The sequence below is a fragment of the Gymnodraco acuticeps genome, unplaced genomic scaffold (assembly GCF_902827175.1).
Source record: "Gymnodraco acuticeps unplaced genomic scaffold, fGymAcu1.1, whole genome shotgun sequence".
Classification (NCBI taxonomy): Eukaryota; Metazoa; Chordata; class Actinopteri; order Perciformes; family Bathydraconidae; genus Gymnodraco; species Gymnodraco acuticeps.
In genome coordinates, this window is record NW_022992090.1 from 1714588 (window position 1) to 1736797 (window position 22210).

The 22210-nt window shown below is 41.3% G+C and overlaps 2 protein-coding genes across 2 annotated transcripts; both read left to right on the forward strand.

Annotated features, from left to right (window-relative positions):
* Positions 1-1365: 1365 nt before the first annotated feature.
* On the forward strand, positions 1366-17109 carry washc5 (WASH complex subunit 5). Its single transcript, XM_034202716.1, has 29 exons — positions 1366-1443; positions 2088-2365; positions 2792-2937; positions 3145-3229; positions 3416-3516; positions 5711-5903; positions 5989-6141; positions 6295-6408; positions 6839-7010; positions 7295-7422; positions 7778-7907; positions 8270-8382; positions 8845-9011; positions 9311-9386; positions 9476-9586; positions 10033-10173; positions 12985-13065; positions 13178-13279; positions 13547-13726; positions 13883-14007; positions 14096-14258; positions 14344-14446; positions 14542-14621; positions 14832-14935; positions 15196-15325; positions 15512-15608; positions 15959-16112; positions 16486-16573; positions 16676-17109. Exons 2-29 carry the CDS (start codon positions 2180-2182, stop codon positions 16730-16732), a joined length of 3480 nt encoding a protein of 1159 aa, XP_034058607.1. The 5' UTR covers positions 1366-1443; positions 2088-2179; the 3' UTR covers positions 16733-17109.
* Positions 17110-17189: 80 nt separating this feature from the next.
* Positions 17190-20759, forward strand: nsmce2 (NSE2 (MMS21) homolog, SMC5-SMC6 complex SUMO ligase). Its single transcript, XM_034202717.1, has 6 exons — positions 17190-17460; positions 17911-18023; positions 18317-18470; positions 19523-19614; positions 19817-19923; positions 20372-20759. Exons 1-6 carry the CDS (start codon positions 17346-17348, stop codon positions 20481-20483), a joined length of 693 nt encoding a protein of 230 aa, XP_034058608.1. The 5' UTR covers positions 17190-17345; the 3' UTR covers positions 20484-20759.
* Positions 20760-22210: the final 1451 nt, after the last annotated feature.

The following is a 22210-nucleotide window of genomic DNA, read 5'->3' on the forward strand; positions in this document are numbered from 1 at the left end:
CTGACCCAGGTGCCACTGAGAATGTGACCTTGGTGTGATGGTAAACGGGTAATAAATCTGGCGGCCGCAGGGACACCGCGTGTAGTTTGTGGACAGCCAGGTCAATGAGGAGGCCAGCTATGAATCCAAATTGCACCTGTCTGTCTTCCTCCCCTGTCCCCACTCTAAAAACGCATTGAAATAATGGTGCTTCAGTGGCTCGGTGAGATAAGAAGCACGTTATTGGGGACGTTAATCGCAGCTCACCTTGCCATATGTCATACTCTCTTCTAATGAATAAAGTTAAAGGGAAGATCATCTGTAGAAATGCCCTGAAGCTAAGCATAATTTGCATACCAAAGATGAAATGCAATTAAAACGTTGCAGCAGTGTTGTATCACTAGACAGTTTCAACACGGAATGAAGAGGCACATACATCAACTGTTTCAGGACTGAAATGAAACCTGGCCACAGACATGTTAAACAAACAGCTCCCTCCATATGACTGTTATTAACCTCTGGCTCACACTGCTTAAAGGAAGTGCCTGCCAGCGTGTTAGACTTATTGGCAATAAAAGTCCAATTCAATCAGAATTTGAAGGAAACATGAGGGCTTGTGCTTATTCACCCATGTTGAACACATTTTGGCTGTCAGTTTTTGTCAACACAGTGACACAGTGTGTGATAGACCCCAGTAACTACCATCAAGGTTCACTATTTCTCCAGGCAAAATACAGAATGTCCCCTTCAGAGGCCTACAAGTATATTTTAGTAGGATTTATTTTCAACTAAAGGGTATACGATGTTACATTTCTTAGCTGTATATTTTGCATTTATGTAGTTTTACACAGTGGCTTGGTTTAATTGCAGTGCAGGCTTGTTGTCCCTACTCGATCCACTGCAAATCACTGCATCCCATTGGAGCCAGAAATCTGAATTTGCACTCACTGAACCTCAGTGTTGTGGAGAAGCAGAAAAAGAGAAACAAAGGATTCAGTGGATCTCTGTCGCCATCTGGTGAAACAAGTACACCAAGCTGGAGTTTGGGACTTAAGAGAAGATAAACCCACTTAACTCAGCTGACTGATTTGTGTCTTTGTTTAATGGAGTGTGTTATATAATTCAGGCTGATCAAAATAAATGTACATTAGCAAGTAGTTTTACAATTACAAACGATCTATCGCGTATTACCAAACTGAGTGCAGAATCTACCCTTAACTGTGAGTTTCGTAAATGTTCGACAATTACTCACCATTCTTCCTTTTATACCCATAACATCCTTTAAAAAAAGAAAGAACAAATATGTCAACGTAATTCCAATTGTTAAAGTCAGTGAACCCATGGATGTACTTGTGCCCGCTCTCCTCCGGCGTGCAGCGTGAAACAAATCAAACGCACCCACTGACAGAGTCATGTGGTTGGTCATGAGGAAGTAAACAGGGAAGAGAGAGAAGATCCACAGAGGCAAGTCTTTTTCCCTTTGACTTATGATTTGTTCTTTTTATGAATTCACCAAGACGTAAAAAGTCAGTTTACCAGGATATGTTATCATCTTTTCTTGTGTTGTCGTCTGCAGCAGTATGGCAAAGTGGCTTGCAGGCCACATGCTAACGTTAGCATGAACATAACGTGTATTTCTTTACTACCAAAATGAGTATATTTCAACCAAACAAAAAGGCAGTTAAAAGCTAAACAAGTATTTTGAATTTATATTCAAGTGCCTTCATGAGACCTGGGAATTGTAAAACCTAGAGATGTTAAAATGTTACAAACAGAGACACAATAGGAATAAGTATATTGTGCCATGTCAAGTCCTTAATGCTTATCAAACTGTATATCAACGTCCATTACAATGCAAAGCACTCTGATAGTATTATACATGTGCCAAATAAGGTTAATACTTATGTTATAAGCTATTACCTTGGGAGAATGGCCTCTTAGCCTCTGTCAGGAGAACCAGGACCATTACCATTCATTGTGTTGCTCAAGGAGACCTCAGAATGGTGGATGAAACTCGTCTGTCTGGTTGAAAGAAATAAACTAATTTAAAAGTCTTGAAATGACCCACCAGTTGTTTTCAAATATCGTGTTTTTCTTCTTTTTTTCAGCTGGAGTATTTTAAGCAGCCAGTTCATGCTGAAACACAGGCTGAAGGAGTAGCTGTTGTGTGCATCACCGTCTTCCTCTTCCTCCTGCCACGATGCTGGACTTCCTAGCGGAGAACAACCTGTGCGGCCAGGCCATCCTCAGGATAGTTTCCAGAGGAAATGCCATCATTGCCGAGCTCCTGCGTCTCTCTGACTTCATCCCTGCTGTTTTCAGGCTCAAAGACAAGAGCGACCAACAGAAATATGGAGATATTATATGTGACTTCAGCTACTTTAAGGTATGGACTTGATCAGGGCTGGATTTCTAAGGCATGTTGGCCTCAAACAATTAGTTAGTCTCACCCTTTAGCCTAACCTTTACATACAACAGCTAAAGTGACAACTTCATTACATATATACTTTTTGACTTTAAATGCTAGGCACATGATCCAAGCTTATTGTGATGAAGTAAATATTAAACCCAATATCTTTTTTTGTGGTAGGTCATTTTTTTTCTTCTGTTAAAATTATCGATTTCAATATTGGCTTTGTGGTGTTGTAGGTTTCCCCTAGAGTTTAGAACATGAAAGATCATGTTCTGTGCACGATTCATGAAGGAAAAGAAAGATTTATTATTGAACCAGTCTTTCAAATGTGCTCCCTTTGAAGGATCTTTCTGTATCTTTTATTGATTGCACTTGTTTCAATGTTTTCTTCTTGCGCAGGGTCCGGAGTATTACGAGGGAAAGCTGGAAGCCAAACCTGAGCTTCAAGACCTGGATGAGGAGTTTCGAGAGAACAACATTGAGATTCTGTCCAGGTTCTATCTGGCTTTTGAGAGTGTCCACAAATACATAGTGGATCTTATCAGGTGAGAAAGGACCTAGCTATATAGGGTTTGTTTTTTTAATTCAGATTCAGTTCAGTAAAAGTTCAGAATACACAACATGTTTTTGTCCTGTTGAAAAACACAACAAAGTCCCAACCTTGATTTGCACTCCCACCCCCTATGTTTTAAACCACTAAAAGTGTTGACTATATAACCATTTGTTGTTGTTTTATGTTCTCCTCTCTTCAGATATTTGGATGACCTACATGAGGGTGTTTATATTCAGCAGACCCTGGAGACGGTGCTTCTAAATGAGGATGGGAAACAGCTTTTAGTAAGTAACACACATGCAAATCAATTTTTTTTGTAATGTTACAGGAACAAGGTTACAAAATAAATATCTGTTTGCGAAGAGTCAGAATGACTTTTCTGTGTCACTTATTGTGTGATCGATGTACATTCATTACGCATTAGATACAGGTTTACTGAGTTGATTGTGTATGTTTTCTTTTCCCTCCAGTGTGAGGCTCTCTACCTTTATGGAGTCATGCTGCTGGTCATTGACCAAAAGATAGAAGGGGAGCTCAGAGAGAGGATGCTTGTATCCTACTATAGATACAGGTGCGCTTGTGACACACACACACACACACACACACACACACACACACACACACACACACACACACACACACACACACACACACACACACACACACACACACACACACACACACACACACACACACCAGGGTGGGATTTTCACGACGGCCATGACGGCCATGGCCGTCGTAGCCCCTCGGTCTGGCCGTTATGCCCCACAAATAATTGTACGTCCTACGGCCACCATGGCCTTTGGGCCCCTCACACTGTTAAAAGTTGCTTTAAAAGCGTCAGAACAGTGGTTTCTGAACTGCATTATGCTGCGTTCACAATGGACGCGATGCGAATACTCGCATTGCTCTAACCGCTGGAGTTTCACCTCGGCTGTCAGCTGTGTTTACTCCTGTCATTCAAACAGGACGCGCTGGAGCGGGGGCGGGGCTTATATCCATGTGAATACTGTGGTGGAAACCAACTACGACCAAATGAACCTATTTTTACCGTGATTTCATTGTAATACACGTTTCAAAATTATGCCGAAGTAGCTAAATACTGATAACGATTAGTAAAAACCATGCTTTAATGCTTTGACAAGTGTGCAGAGAAGACGGCATGCGAAAAACCTTTTAAAATGCGTGTTTTGTGAATGGAGATTGGATCGATCAGGCTAAACTAACGTTGTAGCTGCTCCGTCCACACTCACAACAACGTCCTAAAGACAGAATTAAAGCAGCGACTGTATTCGTCATGACACAGACAGTCTGTGTTTTGTACATCTTTAACTTTTGTCCAGTTTCTGAACAGATATGAGGAGCTGTGAGGAGTTGATTAAAGAGACACACGCACGCACACACACACACACACACACACACACGCACACACTTTTGCATTTCAAAGTATTGCTTGTTCATACAGTTGGATGTTGGAGCTTCACTGTGCACTGCTGAATGATGTATGTGCAGAGTTTGATCCTTGAAGGCTGTTTCTTCTGCTCTGAAATTGAATATATTTGTTACATATTAATAGAATTTTTGATTTTTAGATTTTATTTCGGATTTGTGAATGGGAGTAGTATAGATGGAAAACATACCAAACACTAATTATTCAAAGTAAAGTATTTCATTGTAGATACGTTAATACTAAGGAGGCATAGGCGTATATGATGATACGATTATTGATATTAAAAAAGTGATTTGTTTTTTGTAATTAGAAAGTGAAGTTATTTATTTTTAAGCTCCAAATCCTAATTTTTCCCTCAATGGCCTTTGTGCCCTGGCATGTGGCCTTTCCGCCCTGAAAGAATGTGTGACACCAAAGGCCAAATAGCCTTGCCCCTAAAATGACGAAAATCCAAGCCTGACACACACACACACACACACACACACACACACACACACACACACACACACACACACACACACACACACACACACACACACACACACATACCATGTATACATCACTTCAGGGGACATTACATTGACTTACATGCATTTCCTGGATTTATCCTAACCTTAACCATAACCAACACATGCCTAACCCTAACCCTAATCCTAAACCTAACCAAGTCTTCAATGATTCCCCTCATGGGGACCTCCAATTTGTCCCCATAAGGGAGGCGAGTCGCCACACGTGACTGTAAACAGATTTAGGTCCCCACAAGTATAGTAATGCTAGGACACACACACACACACACACACACACACACACATTCACAACATTGGCTCGCTGACTCACTGCATCAATGTACTCTCAACCACTCGTTAGCCAGTGAGCTCGCTCACAGCAAAGATGAGTCATTTTACCTGACTCATACGAGCATTCATTTGACATTTTATACAAAGTGAACAATAAAGCTGGTGTACCTGATCTCTTTTTATCTCGCTCCTTCTGCCTCTCAGATGCATCAACTCTTTATGTAATGAAATGTGATGTGATTACGATGCATTTAATTTGTCTTACTTTCAACGCTCATAAGTTTACAAGAAAAGATTAGTTCTTATATGAATATAATACCAATATGTTAATGTGTAATTGACAGAAAATATCTAATCTCGTCAATAACATTTCCAGAATCATGCTGGACTGAACTAAATTGAACATTTGAAACCATTACAGCAACATTATTTAATAATCAATTGATGTGTTACAAGTGATCATCAGAAAAAAAAGGAGCTTTTGTCCTCAGTTACATTTTAAATTGTCTCTATTTCAGTGCCGCCCGTTCCTCAGGCGACTCCAACCTGGATGACATCTGTAAGCTGCTGCGTAGCACAGGCTTCTCCAGTCAGCCTGGAGCCAAACGTCCTGCCAACTACCCCGAGAGCTACTTCCAAAGAGTTCCCATCAGCTCCACTTTAATCAGCATGGTCATTGGGCGGCTGCGCTCGGACGACATATACAACCAAGTGAGAGACATTTGCTCGAACATACATTTTGAACATTTGATTCACAGAAATGTCAAATGTTCACATTTAACTTCCTGTCCACCAGGTGTCTGCGTACCCTCTGCCAGAGCATCGTAGCACAGCACTGGCTAACCAGGCAGCCATGCTCTATGTGTGCCTGTACTTCAGCCCCTCTATACTGCAAACCCAGCAGGCAAAGATGAGGGAGATAGTGGACAAGTACTTCCCTGACAACTGGGTGAGACACTTGTTGTTCGCTAGGATTGTTCACTGGAAGTCCTGCAAGCTCAATATGCACCAATAATCATGCCAGTAGATTAGAGCTGAATGTAAACAACAATTTTTTGTATTGTGAATGTTGTGCTGAATGGTTAATGTCATCTACCTGCAGGTTATCAGCATCTACATGGGGATCACGGTGAATCTGGTGGAGGCCTGGGAACCATACAAAGCTGCCAAGACTGCTCTCAACTATACTCTAGAGACTGCTAACATTAAAGAGCAGGTATTAACATTTTACTGGTTAGCTTCAATGTCACACAGACTTCAGCATCCCCAATTTACAGTCCTTCAGTGAGTATGCAGGTCCTGATAGCTGCCGTCTACAGAATTTGCAAGTCAATACGACAATTCAATTGAAACACAAGGGTATTCATAAAATCTGTGACCTTGGAAAGACATTTTTAAACTTGTCTTGAAAAGTTTTGGTAAACGATGGTGACGTACAGGTACTAACAAAAATGTGCAGTGTCATAGTCATGAAGAACTCTGCAGCCAAAGCAGGAGGAGCCAACCACGTTTTCCCCTGTTTAGAGTGTCAACTGCAGACATTACCATGCTTCCTAAAGGCCACTTTTAGAAGTGAATTAGTTACATATTGTCCATACTTTTAACCATATCTCGTACCCAACACTCACACATCACTTTGTGTTTAGGCCACTCGGTATGCAGCTAGCATGGACAGCTTGAAGCCTCAGGTGCAGCAGCTGCTGAAGGAGGGTTTCCTCAGGCAGGAGATCATCCTGGACAACATTCCCAAACTACTCAACTGCCTGAGGGACTGCAACGTCGCCATCCGCTGGCTGATGCTGCACTCCGCTGAGTCAGGTGGGAATATTAGGCAGATTTTTCACTTAGGACCACAATGTAGCATGCAGAAAATTACATAAATCTGTTGTGATGTTTTAATTAAACTCAGAATAACTTTAAAGTTCAAGGAATGGTGAGAAATGTATACTTCTTATTTACGCAGCCTGAATTTTACTTTTATGAGCTGTAATATTTGTATCGCATTCGCTCCAGACTTCCAAATGAGTTATTTTACCTCCAAAGTGTGCGAATATACATTGTTTTTAATTGACAGTTAATTGAAATACGTTATTTTATTCCAGCCTATGATTTGAACAACAAGCGAATGCGTCAGATCAAAGAACAAGTACTCAACGACTCCAAGTACAACCCAAGGATCCTGTTCCAGCTGCTGCTGGACACTGCTCAGTATGAGTTCACACTCAAAGAGGTACGTCTCTTCAACACTAGATAGTATGAATACAAATATGGAAATACAAGGAATTAAGATCAAATTGAGTACTATTATAGATGTTAAACAAAGGAGGAGGGACTCTGGGCTTGTTAATCTGCTGTCAAACGCTCTGAGCTCCTCTCATGACAGTGTGATATGCCTGAATAATTCAACGTGATCCAGCCAACTGTGTTTCTCGTTAGGTGCGTCCGCTCCGTCTCCTATTAGCATACACAGCATATGGCTAGCCAGTCTATCATTAGGAGAGGACGCAAACCTAATGTTCTCATTACGCATCTCATCCGACTAATCCCTCCACCATGCCACTGTGTCTGTGCTGTCCCTCTTCCAGATGTTCAAGCAGATGCTGTTGGAGAAGCAGATCAAATGGGAGAGCTTTAAGAAGGAGGGATCGGAGAGAATGACGGAGCTGGCCGAAGTCTTCTCTGGCGTCAAACCTCTTACCAGGGTGGAGAAAAACGGTGAGTTACACTGTTTGTAAGGATGAAAGGATTACACACACGGCTAAGACGTGTGGCTGACTAAAGGAACCTCAGCCGTGCAGCGCTTCACGCTTACAATGTTATGGATTATTTCACATAATGAGTTTAAGTTGGAACTCAGAGAAAAATTTTGAGGCAGGGAAACATAGTGGAGAAAAAAATGCATCAAGGACAAGCACAGAGAGGCGGATTAAATAACATCAGTCATACTTATTTCTGTAGCTGTCTTCTGTTTTCTAGCTCTAGCAGAGAGACCCATTCTTCTTAACCAACACTTGTGAAAAATACTTCAATAACATTCTTTCTCCGATTGTACCAAACCCATTTTTCACTCCTCGCAGAGAATTTACAGGCCTGGTTCAGAGAAATCTCAAAGCAGATCGAGTCTTTGAACTATGAGGACTCCACAGCTGCTGGGAGGAAGACAGTTCAGCTCATACAGGCTCTCGTTGAGGTGAGAGAAAGATAAGGACATTGTTTTTATCCTGGCTTTACATTTTTACATTAAACTGATACCCCTATTTGAATAATTGTGTACTATTTCACAGCTCACAGATGTCCAGATTGCCTCTGCCTTGTGAATATAGCTAATAGGTGAATGCAATAACAATGATAGCAGAACAAAATGACAAATTGAACTGCTATGAAATGTATATATAAATAGAGGCACATCAGAATACATAATAGAAATGTCTTGTGGGCTCAGTGGATTTTAACACCCTCATTTTCTCCTGTCTGCTCTGCCGCAGACTGTTTACACAATAAGCGAGTCAATGGGTACAGTCTTCTGAGCCAGCACCAAATGATCCTCAGAAATTGAACGAAAGCCAATAAAGGATAATGTCTTTCAAACATTGAGAAAATAAAACGAGTGGATGCAGATTTTTGAGTGTGCTGTTTTTGGTTTGGTCTTCAGGTCCAGGAGTTCCACCAGCTGGAGTCTAACCTTCAGGTGTGTCAGTTCCTGTCTGACACCAGGAGGTTTCTGCACCAAATGATCCGTACCATCAACATCAAAGAAGAGGTCCTCATTACGATGCAGATAGTTGGAGATCTGTCCTACGCGTGGCAGATCATTGACAGGTACTTGAAACATAAAAAAGACTGACTGGTTATGAAGAAAATGGTAGGGCAAACATGAATAAAAAGAGAAGGAATCCTTTAGTTGCTAAAGCTATGTTAGCCACTTATTTTCTGTTATATTTATTTTTATCACTGTAATATATATTATTTGGTGTCTTTCTCATTGTCAAAAGATGTTAAGACAGTCTGCTTACCTTTCTGTTTAGCCATAAAGACGACCTGCGGTTATTTTGAGTTCCTTTTAGTTTTTTGTCTGTAGAGCATAATTCATTTTCTCTGTCTTATGTTTTATTCTGCAGCTTCACATCAATAATGCAGGAGAGCATCAGAGTCAGCCCGTCCATGGTCACCAAACTGAGAGCTACATTTCTGAAGGTAAGGACCTGGAATATTAATAACAATGAATACATTTGTCGCCTAACTTTGCCCTAGAGCAACATAGTTGTTTTTGTTTGTGTGGCCAGCTGGCGTCTGCATTGGACCTTCCTCTGCTGAGGATCAACCAGGCCAACAGCGCCGACCTGCTGAGTGTCTCACAGTTCTACTCTGGAGAGCTGGTGGCTTACGTCAGAAAGGTCAGACAATGTGAACTCATGAAGTCACGTTTTCACAAAAATAAACATTTTTCTTTCACAGTCTTTAACATTTAGTTTGGCACTCACAAATGAACATGGTTCACCACTTTGACAAATGAGCTCTGCATGCTCTGAATCATTTTCCAGAAGCTGCAGCAACACCTGCAGTCACGATTAATTTCTCTACAACCATCTGTTTGGCAAATTTACCCCAAAAACTAGTGGATGTGTACCTTATTACCTTCTGGTTTCATCAGCCACATGCCATGTTACTCTATGCCAGAAGATTTGCTCCTACTAGCTGTACACAAGATTTTTCATCTAGCACCATCTGCTTTTGAAGGCTAATCTATACTCTTCTGTCTTAACCAAAAAAACCTCAAAGGCATAAAGTAAGATCAATGTTAGTGCTTACTCAGTTTGTGGTTTTTTGTCCTTGTTTCCAGGTGCTGCAGATCATCCCAGAAAGCATGTTCACGTCTCTGGCCAAGATCATCAAGCTTCAGATCCACGACATCATGGAGGTGCCCACGCGGCTCGATAAGGACAAGCTGAAGGACTACTCCCAGCTCGGGGCTCGCTATGAAGTAAAAAAACATGTTCAATATCCTTAGATTACAGATAGAAAAAAAGGCCCGATTCTGCCTCAAAGTCTACTCATCTACTGTATATGAGTCTGAGGCAATCATTCTAGCTGCCAATTGATTTGATCTGATTAGAAAATAAGGCTCTGACACTTACTTGAACATGCATAAATTATAAATTGGATAAGAAAGGCTGATATTTAGAATTGAATGTGACGTCAAAGGTCCTTACACACCAAACTGACACCAAAGAACACGTCCCGACGGAATGTCGCCTCACGTCTCCTGCGTTTTGGCCATGTGTCGCATTGGAACACACCGCAAAGACTTCAGCCGACGGCCAAGTAGCACGTACGAACTGCGCATGCGTGAGTGGCAATAACTCTCCTTACCAGCAGGCGGCGGTAGTGTGTATTCGTCATTCAAAAGAGGCAACAACTGGAAGACAGACTGCGTGATACACCGAGAGAAGAAGAACAGACTGCGTGATATAAACAAACAATAAATAGCGTGTGCGTTCCATTTTCACTCTACAGCGAGAAGCTCATGGAGCTTTCCCGAACCTGTGTCGAGAACTGGAGTCAAATTAAATCTCAGATTTGCCTTCTTTATAGTTTGTTTGGGTCCCTCACTTCCGTTTCGCTTATCATGCACTGATTCGCTAAGCTGAACAGCCAATCAGAGTGATTTCTTTGGCCGACAGCCTTTAGCCGACAGCCTCCCGATTCAACATGTCGAATCAGCGGCGGAAGGTGTCGGCACAGCCGAAAAGACACTACGGTGCAGTACACACCAAGACACACCAATCGGAGCGACACGACGCTCACCAACGTCCCGACATCTATCGACGCCGAAAATCGGCTTGGTGTGTAAGGAGACCCGGCGCCAGAACAAATCTAAAGGGAGGGCATATGATTTTCATGGGAGGGCACACAAAACCGTCACGTGCTGCGGGCCTGCGGCACAATATATATCAAACAGCAAGGCCAACAGCATTGCGCAAAGACGCACACTTATCGCAAATACATACACAAATAAAGGGCAACATAGAAACCCCTTTTGAAACATTGTGTGCGTGGCAGCACAGACACTGGTAAATCACGAGCAAGGCACACTGGTTAAGGATGGCAGCTTCCTCATCGTTGCACTCTGAGAGAAATAGTAGAGACGGAGACGATGAACTGCTGTTAGCTCTATTATGGCATTGTGCATGTCGTGAGAGGTGTGTGTTGCTGTGTGGGGAATGCTTTCCATTATTTTGGCCAACTCTGCATCTTTGTACTGCATACTCACAGCGATAGGAAGAGCCCACTGCCTGACTCGGACATGCTGTGGAGTGAATCGTGGTCACCTCTGAGAGGGAGTTGGTTGACAGCTAAAAAAGCTATAATATCAACGACAGCTGACACGTAATAACGGGTCCGTGCAGCTGATCTGCACCAAAGTACTCATTTCCTTATTTGTTTCCTCGCGTATCTGTCTCTCTCTCCACAAACTCTCACATGAAATGTGTTCTTTTGATGCGGCATGCCTTAGCAGTCCTTTATCAGTCTGTAATGCGTGTTTCCAGGTGCAAAAACCTTTGACAGTAAAAGCCGCATCAGATGAAGACGTGTTTACTTTGAACTGTCTACAGGGGAAACAAAAGGCTGCGTCTGCTTTTAACGAATATTCAAGCCATGGTCTGTTGTTGTACCATGCAGCGGCTAAAGTGCGCTTCTTTCCTGAAAACAATCTCCCTGGATAACGATCCAGTTTCACCTGCTTGGGTTTATTAACCCCAAGATCATCTGGGGCTGGTGCGTCTTGGAGTGGTTGCTGGCCCAATAGTACCTGTTGATGTGCTGCAAGGTAGCGTCTGAGGAGGAGGAGGAGGAGGAGGAGGAGGAGGAGGAGGAGGAGGCGGAGGAGGAGGAGGAGGAGGAGGAGGAGGAGGAGGAGGAGGAGGAGGAGGAGGAGGAGGAGGAGGAGGAGGAGGAGGAGGAGGAGGAGGAGGAGGAGGAGGAGGAGGAGGAGGAGGAGGAGGAGGAGGAGGAGGAGGAGGAGGAGGAGGAGGAGGAGGAGGAGGAGGATGATGATGATGATGATGGGTGTAGTGTAGGGTGTGGCAACGCAGGTGGTGATGGTAGGGGCACAAGGAGCTGTGCATCGGAGGACAGCGTTGGTGGCGACCGCCTTGATGAGTCAAGGCTTGGGCTCGCTAACTCAGCCCCGGGGTTTGTCGAGGTCAAGCTTGTGACATTAAGGCGTGCTGCTGCATCGGCTGCAGTTCTTTCAGCGCTATTTCGTTTTAATAAATCCTTAGACCTTTTAAGCCAATTTATGATGTCCATTTTGTAATTCAAACAGAAATGGGAGTCTACAGAATAAACAATAAAGAAATCCAGAATAGGCGGCAGAGTGTGACGCTGTGATTGGTCTAAATGTGGACGAATCACAAATCACAACAAACACATGAATTTATTTGACGTAGCCCTATCTGACATCACATACATCGTAGCATAAAAGTTTACAGTTTATTTATAATAAAAAAAAAATATATATTTTTTTTATTTTATTTTTATAAATAATAAAAAACGTGTTTATTAGGGGAGGGCAGGAATGTCAAATGGGAGGGCCTGGCCCTCCCACGGCGCCGGGCATGTGTGTAAGGACCTTTTTAAACTCATCTGCAGGCACATTTCTAAATATGCAGGTAAAGGGACAATATAACAGCTTATATAAATAGCTTATCCTAGTACTTTTACATTGTATTGATTTAATTTAATCCCTCATTTGAGTGGCTAATCATATTTTGTCTTCATGTGATTAAAGGTGGCTAAACTCACCCATGACATCTCCATTTTCACTGAGGGGATCCTGATGATGAAGACAACTCTAGTTGGGATCATAAAGGTAGATGATGTGATAAAGTTGTATGCACTTCTTGAACTTTTGGTAGGACCACAGTGCAGTCTAAGATTACATTACTGTGATGTGACTTTACAAACATACTGTTGTGCTTAAGGTGGACCCTAAGCAGCTTCTGGAGGATGGCATCAGGAAGGAGCTGGTGAAGAGGGTAGCGTATGCTCTACACAAAGGATTGATCTTTAACCCCAAGGCTAAGGTAAGACATACTATTTGCAATGTGTTGTTCGATGATTATATCTATGCTTTTGTGATTTAAAGTGCATGATCAAGGTTGTGTCATATCTTGGAAGTTTCACATAAACAATACAAAAATACAAAGTAGTAATAAAACTGGAGGAGATTCCCCAGGACAAAACAATTTGCAAATACAAGTTTTGCAGAGAATTGTAATGTATTGGCAATGTCCTTTTGCCCTGTGAGAATCAAGGATAACAGTTCAATTAAGAGACTTTCAATCTCCCAGTCTAGTGAGCTGATGCCCAAGTTGAAGGACATGGCGGCCATCATGGATGGGTTCTACAGGTCGTTTGAGTACATCCAGGACTACGTCAGCATTTACGGCCTTAAAATCTGGCAGGAAGAAGTGTCCCGCATCATCAACTACAATGTGGAACAGGAATGCAACAGCTTCCTCAGAGCCAAGGTGAGACTCATCACAGTAGTAGCTTTTTACGGTTTCTGATCATGTCCCTGACTAATGGACCGACATCGCGTCACCCCTTTGTGAGAAATGATAAATGCTTGGGTTGTTTTCTGTCTATCTGTCGGAGTGATTGGTCCTTTACTTTCCTCCAATCAGATCCAGGACTGGCAGAGTGTGCACCAGTCCACCCACATCCCCATCCCAAAGTTTCCCTCTGTGGACGAGTCTGCCACCTTCATCGGTCGTCTCTGCAGAGAGATCCTCCGCATCACTGATCCCAAGTATGCCTCCTCAAACATCACAATGACACTGCTTTGGTTATTTATGTAGATGCTGAATATTGCAGCCACCTAATACACTTTCCTACAGGGTAACATGCTACATTGACCAGATGAACACCTGGTACGACCTGAGGAGCCACCACGAGGTCACCAACAACCGGCTGTTCTCTGAGATCCAGAGCACTCTGGGTACATTCGGCCTCAATGGACTAGACCGCCTGCTCTGCTTCATGATTGTCAAGGAACTTCAGGTAATTAGCCTACCGTCTCGGGCTGTGCGACTCTAATGCACAAATGGATGCATAACTGAATATATTTGCACTGTTTCCACATCAGAACTTCCTGACGATGATTCAGAGGACCATCCTGAAGGACAAAGCTGTGGTAGATGTCTTTAAAGCCGTCCTGTATGCTGTCAACCCAGTCCAGGGTATTGTGGGTAGGTATTCATTCAGGAAATCCTACTAACTGCCATGATTTCCTAATCCTCGAGAAGAATATCAATTTGTGTGTTTTGTTTTTTTTGTGCAACAGGTAATGCCAGCAAAGTGTACGCTAGTGCTGTGGCCAAAACCCAAAAGATCTGGGGTGCATACCTGGAGGCCATCATGAAGGTACTGGTTCAAGAAATGTTATAATGTTATAATTGAAAATAATTATTGATAATTAATGATCACAAAATGTGCCTTCTTTGATGATGAAACCTAAGCTCAATTTGCTCTTAAATGCATTTCTATCACCCCCTCCATCATGTCATGCCACTTTAACTGCCAATAAAGCTATGATGTTGTTACAATAAAGTGAAATAAATGTCTTTGTTGTAGGTTGGTCAGATGCAGATTCTCCGGCAGCAGATTGCTAATGAGCTGAACTTCTCCTGCAAGTTTGACTCCAAACACCTGGCTGCTGCCCTGGAAAACCTCAACAAGTCAGTCAAATCCTAAAGCACCACCTCTCTAATGTCTCTGTTATTGTGTTATTATATCATTATTATCATTAGTGGTGAAGGGAAAGTATTGCTTTGTTCCCAGACCAGCAAGAGGGTTATTGCTTCACAGTAATGGTCATATTTAGGCATTTAATGTTTATTAATACCATTTAAGTACTAGTTGATAAATTATGAGTTATTTAAGAATCTTACTCCTTCATTAATCTACCATACGTCAAACTTTATTTTTCCATTGCCAGGTCTCTGCTGGCAGATATTGAAGCTCACTACCAGGATCCATCCCTGCCCTACCCTAAAGAGGACAACACTCTGCTGTACGACATCGCTGCTCACCTAGAGGCCGCCGGCATTCACAACCCACTCAACAAGGTCTGCAGATTATTGCTGTTTCTTTTCACACCATGTGATAAATAATCAATTTAAATAATATTAATGCATTTTTCAAAAACCACCCAAACTGGAGCACATTTCTCCCCCACGCCATGTTCTGTCTCTTTTCTGTGGTTATGAATTGCAGGACACTGACAGTCTTTCTTCTGTTTGTGTTTCTTTCAGATCTACATCACCACAAAGCGTTTACCGTACTTTCACATCATCAACTTCCTGTTTGTTATCGCTCAGCTGCCTAAACTGCAGTACAACAAAAACCAAGGCAAATTGTTTTACAGTTACTTTAAAAAGCATTTACAGCTTTTAATGTACTGTGGTTGATGATTATAAGTTGTATACATGTGAGTGCAACTCATACAACCAGTGTTGTGTTACAACCATTATTATTATTTTATAGTTTAAATGTAGTTATTAAATGGGTATGCTACTTACTTACTGCACACATAATTATTCCAGGAAATGTAGGCAGTCACTACCGGTAAGTTTAAGGATTGACTGCACACCATATGTTTTGACTAATAGTGAAAAATGATATGGGGGATTATTCCGTCAGTATGCCAGAGTTGGTGCTGCTTCTACATGTTAATGGCCATATGTCTCATGTCTTTTCAGGAATGACCTGCAGGAAAGCTGCAGATCCAGTGGACTGGGTTCCTCTGGTGCTCGGCATGCTCACCCTGCTCAAGCAGTTTCACTCCAGATACACACAGCAGTTCTTGGCTCTCATTGGTCAGTTCATCCGCTCTATCATGGAGCAGTGCACAAGGTAACAAGAAGACCCAGACTTGAGTACTTTGGAATACAAAGTAAACATTTTAACACTTATTTCTGTACAGTTCAAGGTTAAATTATGTTTTATTTAGCTTGTTCTGAATACTGTTTTGAAATGTATCCTCTAATGGCTTTATTCAAGATTCAAGGCTTTTATCGTCATTCGTACATTAGCTGCAGTGTAGTTATGTCGATGAAGATCTTAGGTCCCAGACTCCTCCAACAGTGCAACACAATAAAACAGATAAAATAGTGCAAGTAAATACAATAAAATAGAATAGAAGTAGTGCCATAAGAGTCTATATACAAGTGATACATCATTTGTAAGTTACAAACAGGTGAATGTTATCCATTTGCCCCTATAACAGTCAGAAGATCCCTGACATGCCTTCTGATGTGGTGGGAGCTCTGATGTTCCTTGAAGACTACGTGAAGTACACAAAACTGTCACGCAAGGTAGGACAACCTTGACCCTAGTAATGCTGCTAGTAATATTGTCAAATGTGATCAAATACATTAAATGTATATTTCTCTTCTTTTTTTTCCTATGTCCTTTAGGTCGCAGAAGCCCATGTGCCAAGTTTCATTTTTGATGAGTTCAGAACAATACTGTGAAGATCCGGATGAAGCATTTTCATCATCCCATTCTGCTTTTGTTGCCATAAACTGTTGACATTTGGACTTGACATATTAGTTAAAAACAGAAGTGTGTTACTAATAACATTAACCATCGCTTTGTTCAATTAAGTGTTCCAGTAAGCCATACTTAGTCTTAATTATTTTTGTTATTTACACTTATGTCTACTATAAAAACAACTGATGACTTGTTTACTTAAATTGTACATGATGTAATTGACCGATAATGTCTTAATGCACTAATAATTGAATGTACATAGATACACGTTTAAATAGTCTATTGCCAACTTTATGTGTTTTCACTTTGTGCCATTTCCAAAATAAATTCTGTAATAAATACGATTGTTGTAAATATAGTGTTTTTCTTTTCAGTTGATTCTCATCTTTTCGTCAAGGGTTTTATTTTGAAAAACAAACCCGGAAGTCGGACCTTAGCTTAGCCATAACTACTGTTGTAGTTTTCGCGGGTGATTAGTTTTAGCCAGAGCCGTGTTTTTAGCCTAAACGTATCGTGTATGCAGCAGGTACGGTTAGCAAGCCAGGATAACGTAGCTAAACTTTGTGTTGTTGGGAATATCAGTCATCCTTCGTAATGTCTCTCAGCACCGTACGCGGAACACTGTCGAGTCTGCAGTCCTGTCGGGAGGAGATCGGGACCACAATGGTCATAGTGACAGATGTGGCTATAGACCTGGCGGAGTCTCTTGGTAACACATACAAGTACACTCAGTAGTGTTGTGCTGTCACTAGCTTTGCTGCTCCTTCTTCAATAGCTCTATTTTATACATACAGTCATATGTGTTTTATACTAGGGCGGGGCCTTACCCACGATTTCTTGTTTTGAATTAGCATTAGTAGTAGTAGTTCAAATTAGCTCCACGTTGAACAGTTAATACCACTTACATGTTAATGCATTGGTGATCATAGTCAAATATAATATTATGCCTGCATTAGGCATACTGTGTACAACCTACTGCTTGTACTTTTAATACATGTGTTTGTTTGTAAAATGTCAACACAATTTTATATGCAAGACTTTTACGGGTAAACTAGTAGGTTACCCGTAAACAAGTTAGTGTGTTGTTGTTGTTGTTACTTTTACTCAAGTGGATCATCTGAAAATGTTGTCGCTCATGTTGTGTGCTGCTAAACTACAGGTGAAGAGACGAACCCTGGCATCAAAGAGATGGAAGCCATGATTCTGGAGTGTGCCAAACTGGACAGGGAGATTAACTGCTTTGTTGATATAGTGCAACAAGTCACAGGAGAGGTGAGCGCAATCTGGCCTGGTCTAATCACATAAGAGGAAAACACCCTTAGCCCTTTATACTAAATGATCCGGTGATCCTCAAGATGCATTACTGGGATAAGGCTTATATGTAAGGAAAGTGCATAAAGATGATTAGTTATTTGGAAGCTTACTCATGCTAGCTTGTGCTACGCTGTGCACAACCAGATTTTTTGGAGTGGCAAGTCCAAATATCAAGGTGATGGGGGTTTTCTGGATATCAGGGAGAAACTCTGAAGTTGACTCAGCATACTAACCTACCTTTATTTCTGTAGGTGACCTCACAGCAGCCAGAGGCCATGTTCAGCCTGTCTGCCACAGTGAAGGAGCGCTTCACAGAGAGAACAGCCCTGCTCTCTGACGCTGAGCTGCAGAAACACCAGAAAGTCGTGGCCTTCAAGGACGCCATCAAGAACACTCTGAACCAAGGTACGACCTGGAAATAAAGGAGAAATAATCAGAATTGATCTTCTCAATGAAATAAAGTTAGGAATTATAAAATACTTTGATGATAGCTGTGCTTGCAGGAGGGAATCTGAGCCAATGACAGACAGAAATATTGGGTCCTTATTTAATAATAATTAGCCTAATTTTAACTCCCTTTGTTTACTGCTGAATAATTATGTTTGCCTGTCACCCTGTAGCAGTTATTTTCTGCTCTTTAAGTGTCCCTATGTGACCCCTTATTAAAGACATGGCCACGCTTAGACACGGCCATATTGTTTTCTGTAGACGCTATAAGGGAAGTTGCTGCTTCACCAATGTTAATCTCCCAGTCTGATCCATTCCCAAAAGATGCATTGTGGAAGGAAACATATTTTAGGGTGTGAACAGAAATGGTTATATGAGATAATGTCATTTGCAGTCAACATATTATTTTGTATTCTGTGAAGCTCTAATCCATCAATCATCATAATTGGTAATTAAATGATTGCTAAATCACTTCATGTTCATATTGAGGAATACATTAATAAAGCTTACATTTTGCTCTCCCAAAGACTGAAGTGTTCTCTTATTGGCTGGACCATTGCATCACTGCGTGGAAGAGTTTAAGGATGCATCATGTTTTTTAATACCCTAAGCAGAGAATAGCCTTTTGGATAGTTGGAGCTTCACTGGGACAACAGCAGTAGATATTGTGATCTTTGCGTGGGCTAAAAAAGGGGAGATTGTTTTGTGTGTGTATGTGTGTGTGTGTGTGTGTGTTCATGTATGTAACAGCATCTATTAGTGTAATGTCTCAAGGCTATGTGTGTTACTTTAAAGGAAGATTTGATGAAAGATGGTGAAATGGGGCAAACATTAACTCCTTCATGTGGACACTGGTATATTTTTGAAGCTAAATTATATTTGTTTTGGCATTAAAATAACATGCAAAATTAGCTCTGAATGTATTACTATCTATGTGGGACATATTGTCATTGATCCAGGTCATAATCTATCTAGAAATGTGGAAACTGACTGTATTTATAATATTTCAGGCAACGAAGAGACGGCAGAGAACATGGAGGAGCTGGATGAAGACATCGCTGTCACACAGACCCAAGTGAACTTCACCTGCCCACTCACACAGGTAGACTTTTCCAGCCTCCTAATGTCTTATTTTTACTCATTTAAAATTGTATTATTACAACTCTTCCTAATTCCCTACAATAACACACTTGTTTCAGTATCTTCAGCCATAGAAGACCACATTGATTTGACGTTTTAGTGGCTAAAGTTGTGTTTCTTTGTATATGTATCATATAACAATCCACTGTGAATGTGTTTTCAAGGTGGATATGGTGAACCCGATGAAGAACAAGGAGTGTAATCACCACTACGATGAAGGGGCCATACTGGCAATGATCAAAGCAAGACACAGCCAGAAAAAGAATTGCCGGTAAGACGCTCTCCCTTAGAGGACTGTTAGCAAGTTGAGTCAGGTTCTATACATCTCTGCGTGCTGGCGAGGGACAAGCAATCTGCCTTAACTCATATTTTCTTTATGATACTGCTTTGATGTCAGAAATAAATTAAATGTAGCGGCTCGTAAAGAAACGCTGATGAATTCCCAGTGCCTGTCTATGTTGTTTTCTTAGACACCTGCCTATTGTCTGGAGTCCCCACTGCGGTCACACTTTATCCACAATTATAGCTACAATACTCAAGAGGCTTTCCCGTATTGCGATTAAGTTTAAAACTGATGAAATGCTGCAGTACTTGGTCACATGTTGTTGTCCCTGAAGTGTCTGTCAGTATCGATGCGGATATTTTTGCGCTTTGTGTTAATTTGCATATTCTATTTGTATGTTTCGATACTCTTTGAATAATAATTTCCCGTTCTATAGTTGTCCTGTGGTGGGCTGTGGGAATACAGATGTGAAACAGTCAGATCTGATTCCTGACCAGATCCTGAGGAGGAAGATCCAGAGCAAGAAGACAAGCGGCAACCGGACGTAGTACTTTTCTTTATATTTGATTTGGCATTCATCATTATACCTGTGCCATTGTATTATTATATTTATAAGAAAGGAATATGTTGTTGAATCTTTTACTCAGTTCTGACCTGCTGATGCTTGTGGAAAATGTACATTTAGATTTTATACCTGTCAGCAACTCTGCCACTAGTTTAGAATCTAAGAACTGAGGACTTGTTTTTATTTCAAGGGAAGAATATTTTTGTACTCCAGTGTTCTGAATTGAAATAAAGCTGAAGATCTTTTCATACACATTTAATACCGAACTTGCATTTATAATTGGGAGTATGGTACCTTTACCTGATGCAGTAAGTCGGCAGAACCACAAGAGAGCAGTGTCTGCATGAGGACACATGATTATTGTTGGAAAGACACTTATCTGGGGTTCTTTAATTCTCAGCTTCAGGTATGCTGAAAGGATATTTGGAGACTTGTATCCACTAACTATAAATACAGGCATGGGTCATTTTAGCCTCAAGTTAGTGAGCCTATGTACATTGAATTCAAATTATGAACGAACATTTAATTCATGTTTAAATTCGACTTATCACTATTTAATAAATAACGGTTTATTTTCACACATAACTGAAGTAGGATACTAGATCTACTAAATTAATTTCCTCAATCAGTTTTGTGAATGCGCCATAAACAAAGCATTCTACGGCATTTGTGGGACTGCACTTTGTATTTATGAGATTAAATCCCTCCCTTTCCTGCATGCTATTCCTGTGAAGGGTCTTTGTTCCAAATAAAAACAAACAAAGGCTGTGTTAAGATGGAACTAGGTGAAGCTAATCTTTTAATAACCTTGCATCAGGCATTATAAAAAGTATTTAATTGCGCTTCCACTCCGAAGTGTGCGTCACGCAGCACTCAGAGCATTTCGCCAATGAACATATTAACTGGCAACAAATTGTCTACAATGTTGACTCATTCATTTCCACACTCTACTTGATTTCTCTTTGGCATTCTGCAAAGCTAATCTTGTTTACTGAACAACATGTGAAGTCACAGGTAATTTAACAACAAGGGTTCAATTTATGGGAAGGGCACGCAAGCACGCATCAGCATTGCATTCAGCGCATCACAGGCTGAGCCATTAAGCTGTTTCTTTGGAGGGAGGCAGGGCTGTGAATATCCTCAGAAATTCAATCTCAACATTGTACAGACATTCCATGCCGAGGAGAAGAAAAGCCTCCCAATCGATTCCCCATAGAGGCTTGCTTTCTTCTGTATGTTTGATCAGGAATTCACATTCATCTGCTCAGAGAAGAAGGTGCAATGGCTGCCTGAGACACTGCAAGCCTCCATATATGGCATGTCCAAGGAAGACTGTACCTTCTGGCAGGAAGAGAACATAGCTTTCATTTGTTGGCAAATGAGTCCTGGATGGAGAGGAGGGGGGAACAGCAGGGTCTCAGATGAAGCTGGTACTCCAAACAATCTTGTTTGATTCATGTGCTTTTCTCACACTGCTTTGTATGGGCTGAATCCAAATAGTATGACACCCATCAAAAGAAGAAGTCTGGGTTATTATTTTATGGGTAAAATGACCTGCCTCTTTTAAAGGGATTAAAACCAGCACCTATAGACTTCAGTTAATTGCACATAATACCAGACCTTTAAAGAAAGTACTGCTAATAGTGTTATGTAAATCTTGATTAGGACTCCTGTGTTCCTATTCACAAGTTGCAAACTTGGATTATGCCT

Coding starts and splice junctions, on each gene's coding strand:
- washc5 (XM_034202716.1), top strand. CDS start 2,180: ATGCTGGACTTCCTAGCGGAGAACAACCTGTGCGGCCAGGCCATCCTC. Junction 3,517..5,710: donor GTATCCTACTATAGATACAG/GTGCGCTTGTGA, acceptor TCTCTATTTCAG/TGCCGCCCGTTCCTCAGGCG. Junction 7,011..7,294: donor GCTGCACTCCGCTGAGTCAG/GTGGGAATATTA, acceptor ATTTTATTCCAG/CCTATGATTTGAACAACAAG.
- nsmce2 (XM_034202717.1), top strand. CDS start 17,346: ATGTCTCTCAGCACCGTACGCGGAACACTGTCGAGTCTGCAGTCCTGT. Junction 17,461..17,910: donor AGACCTGGCGGAGTCTCTTG/GTAACACATACA, acceptor GCTAAACTACAG/GTGAAGAGACGAACCCTGGC. Junction 19,924..20,371: donor AGCCAGAAAAAGAATTGCCG/GTAAGACGCTCT, acceptor CCCGTTCTATAG/TTGTCCTGTGGTGGGCTGTG.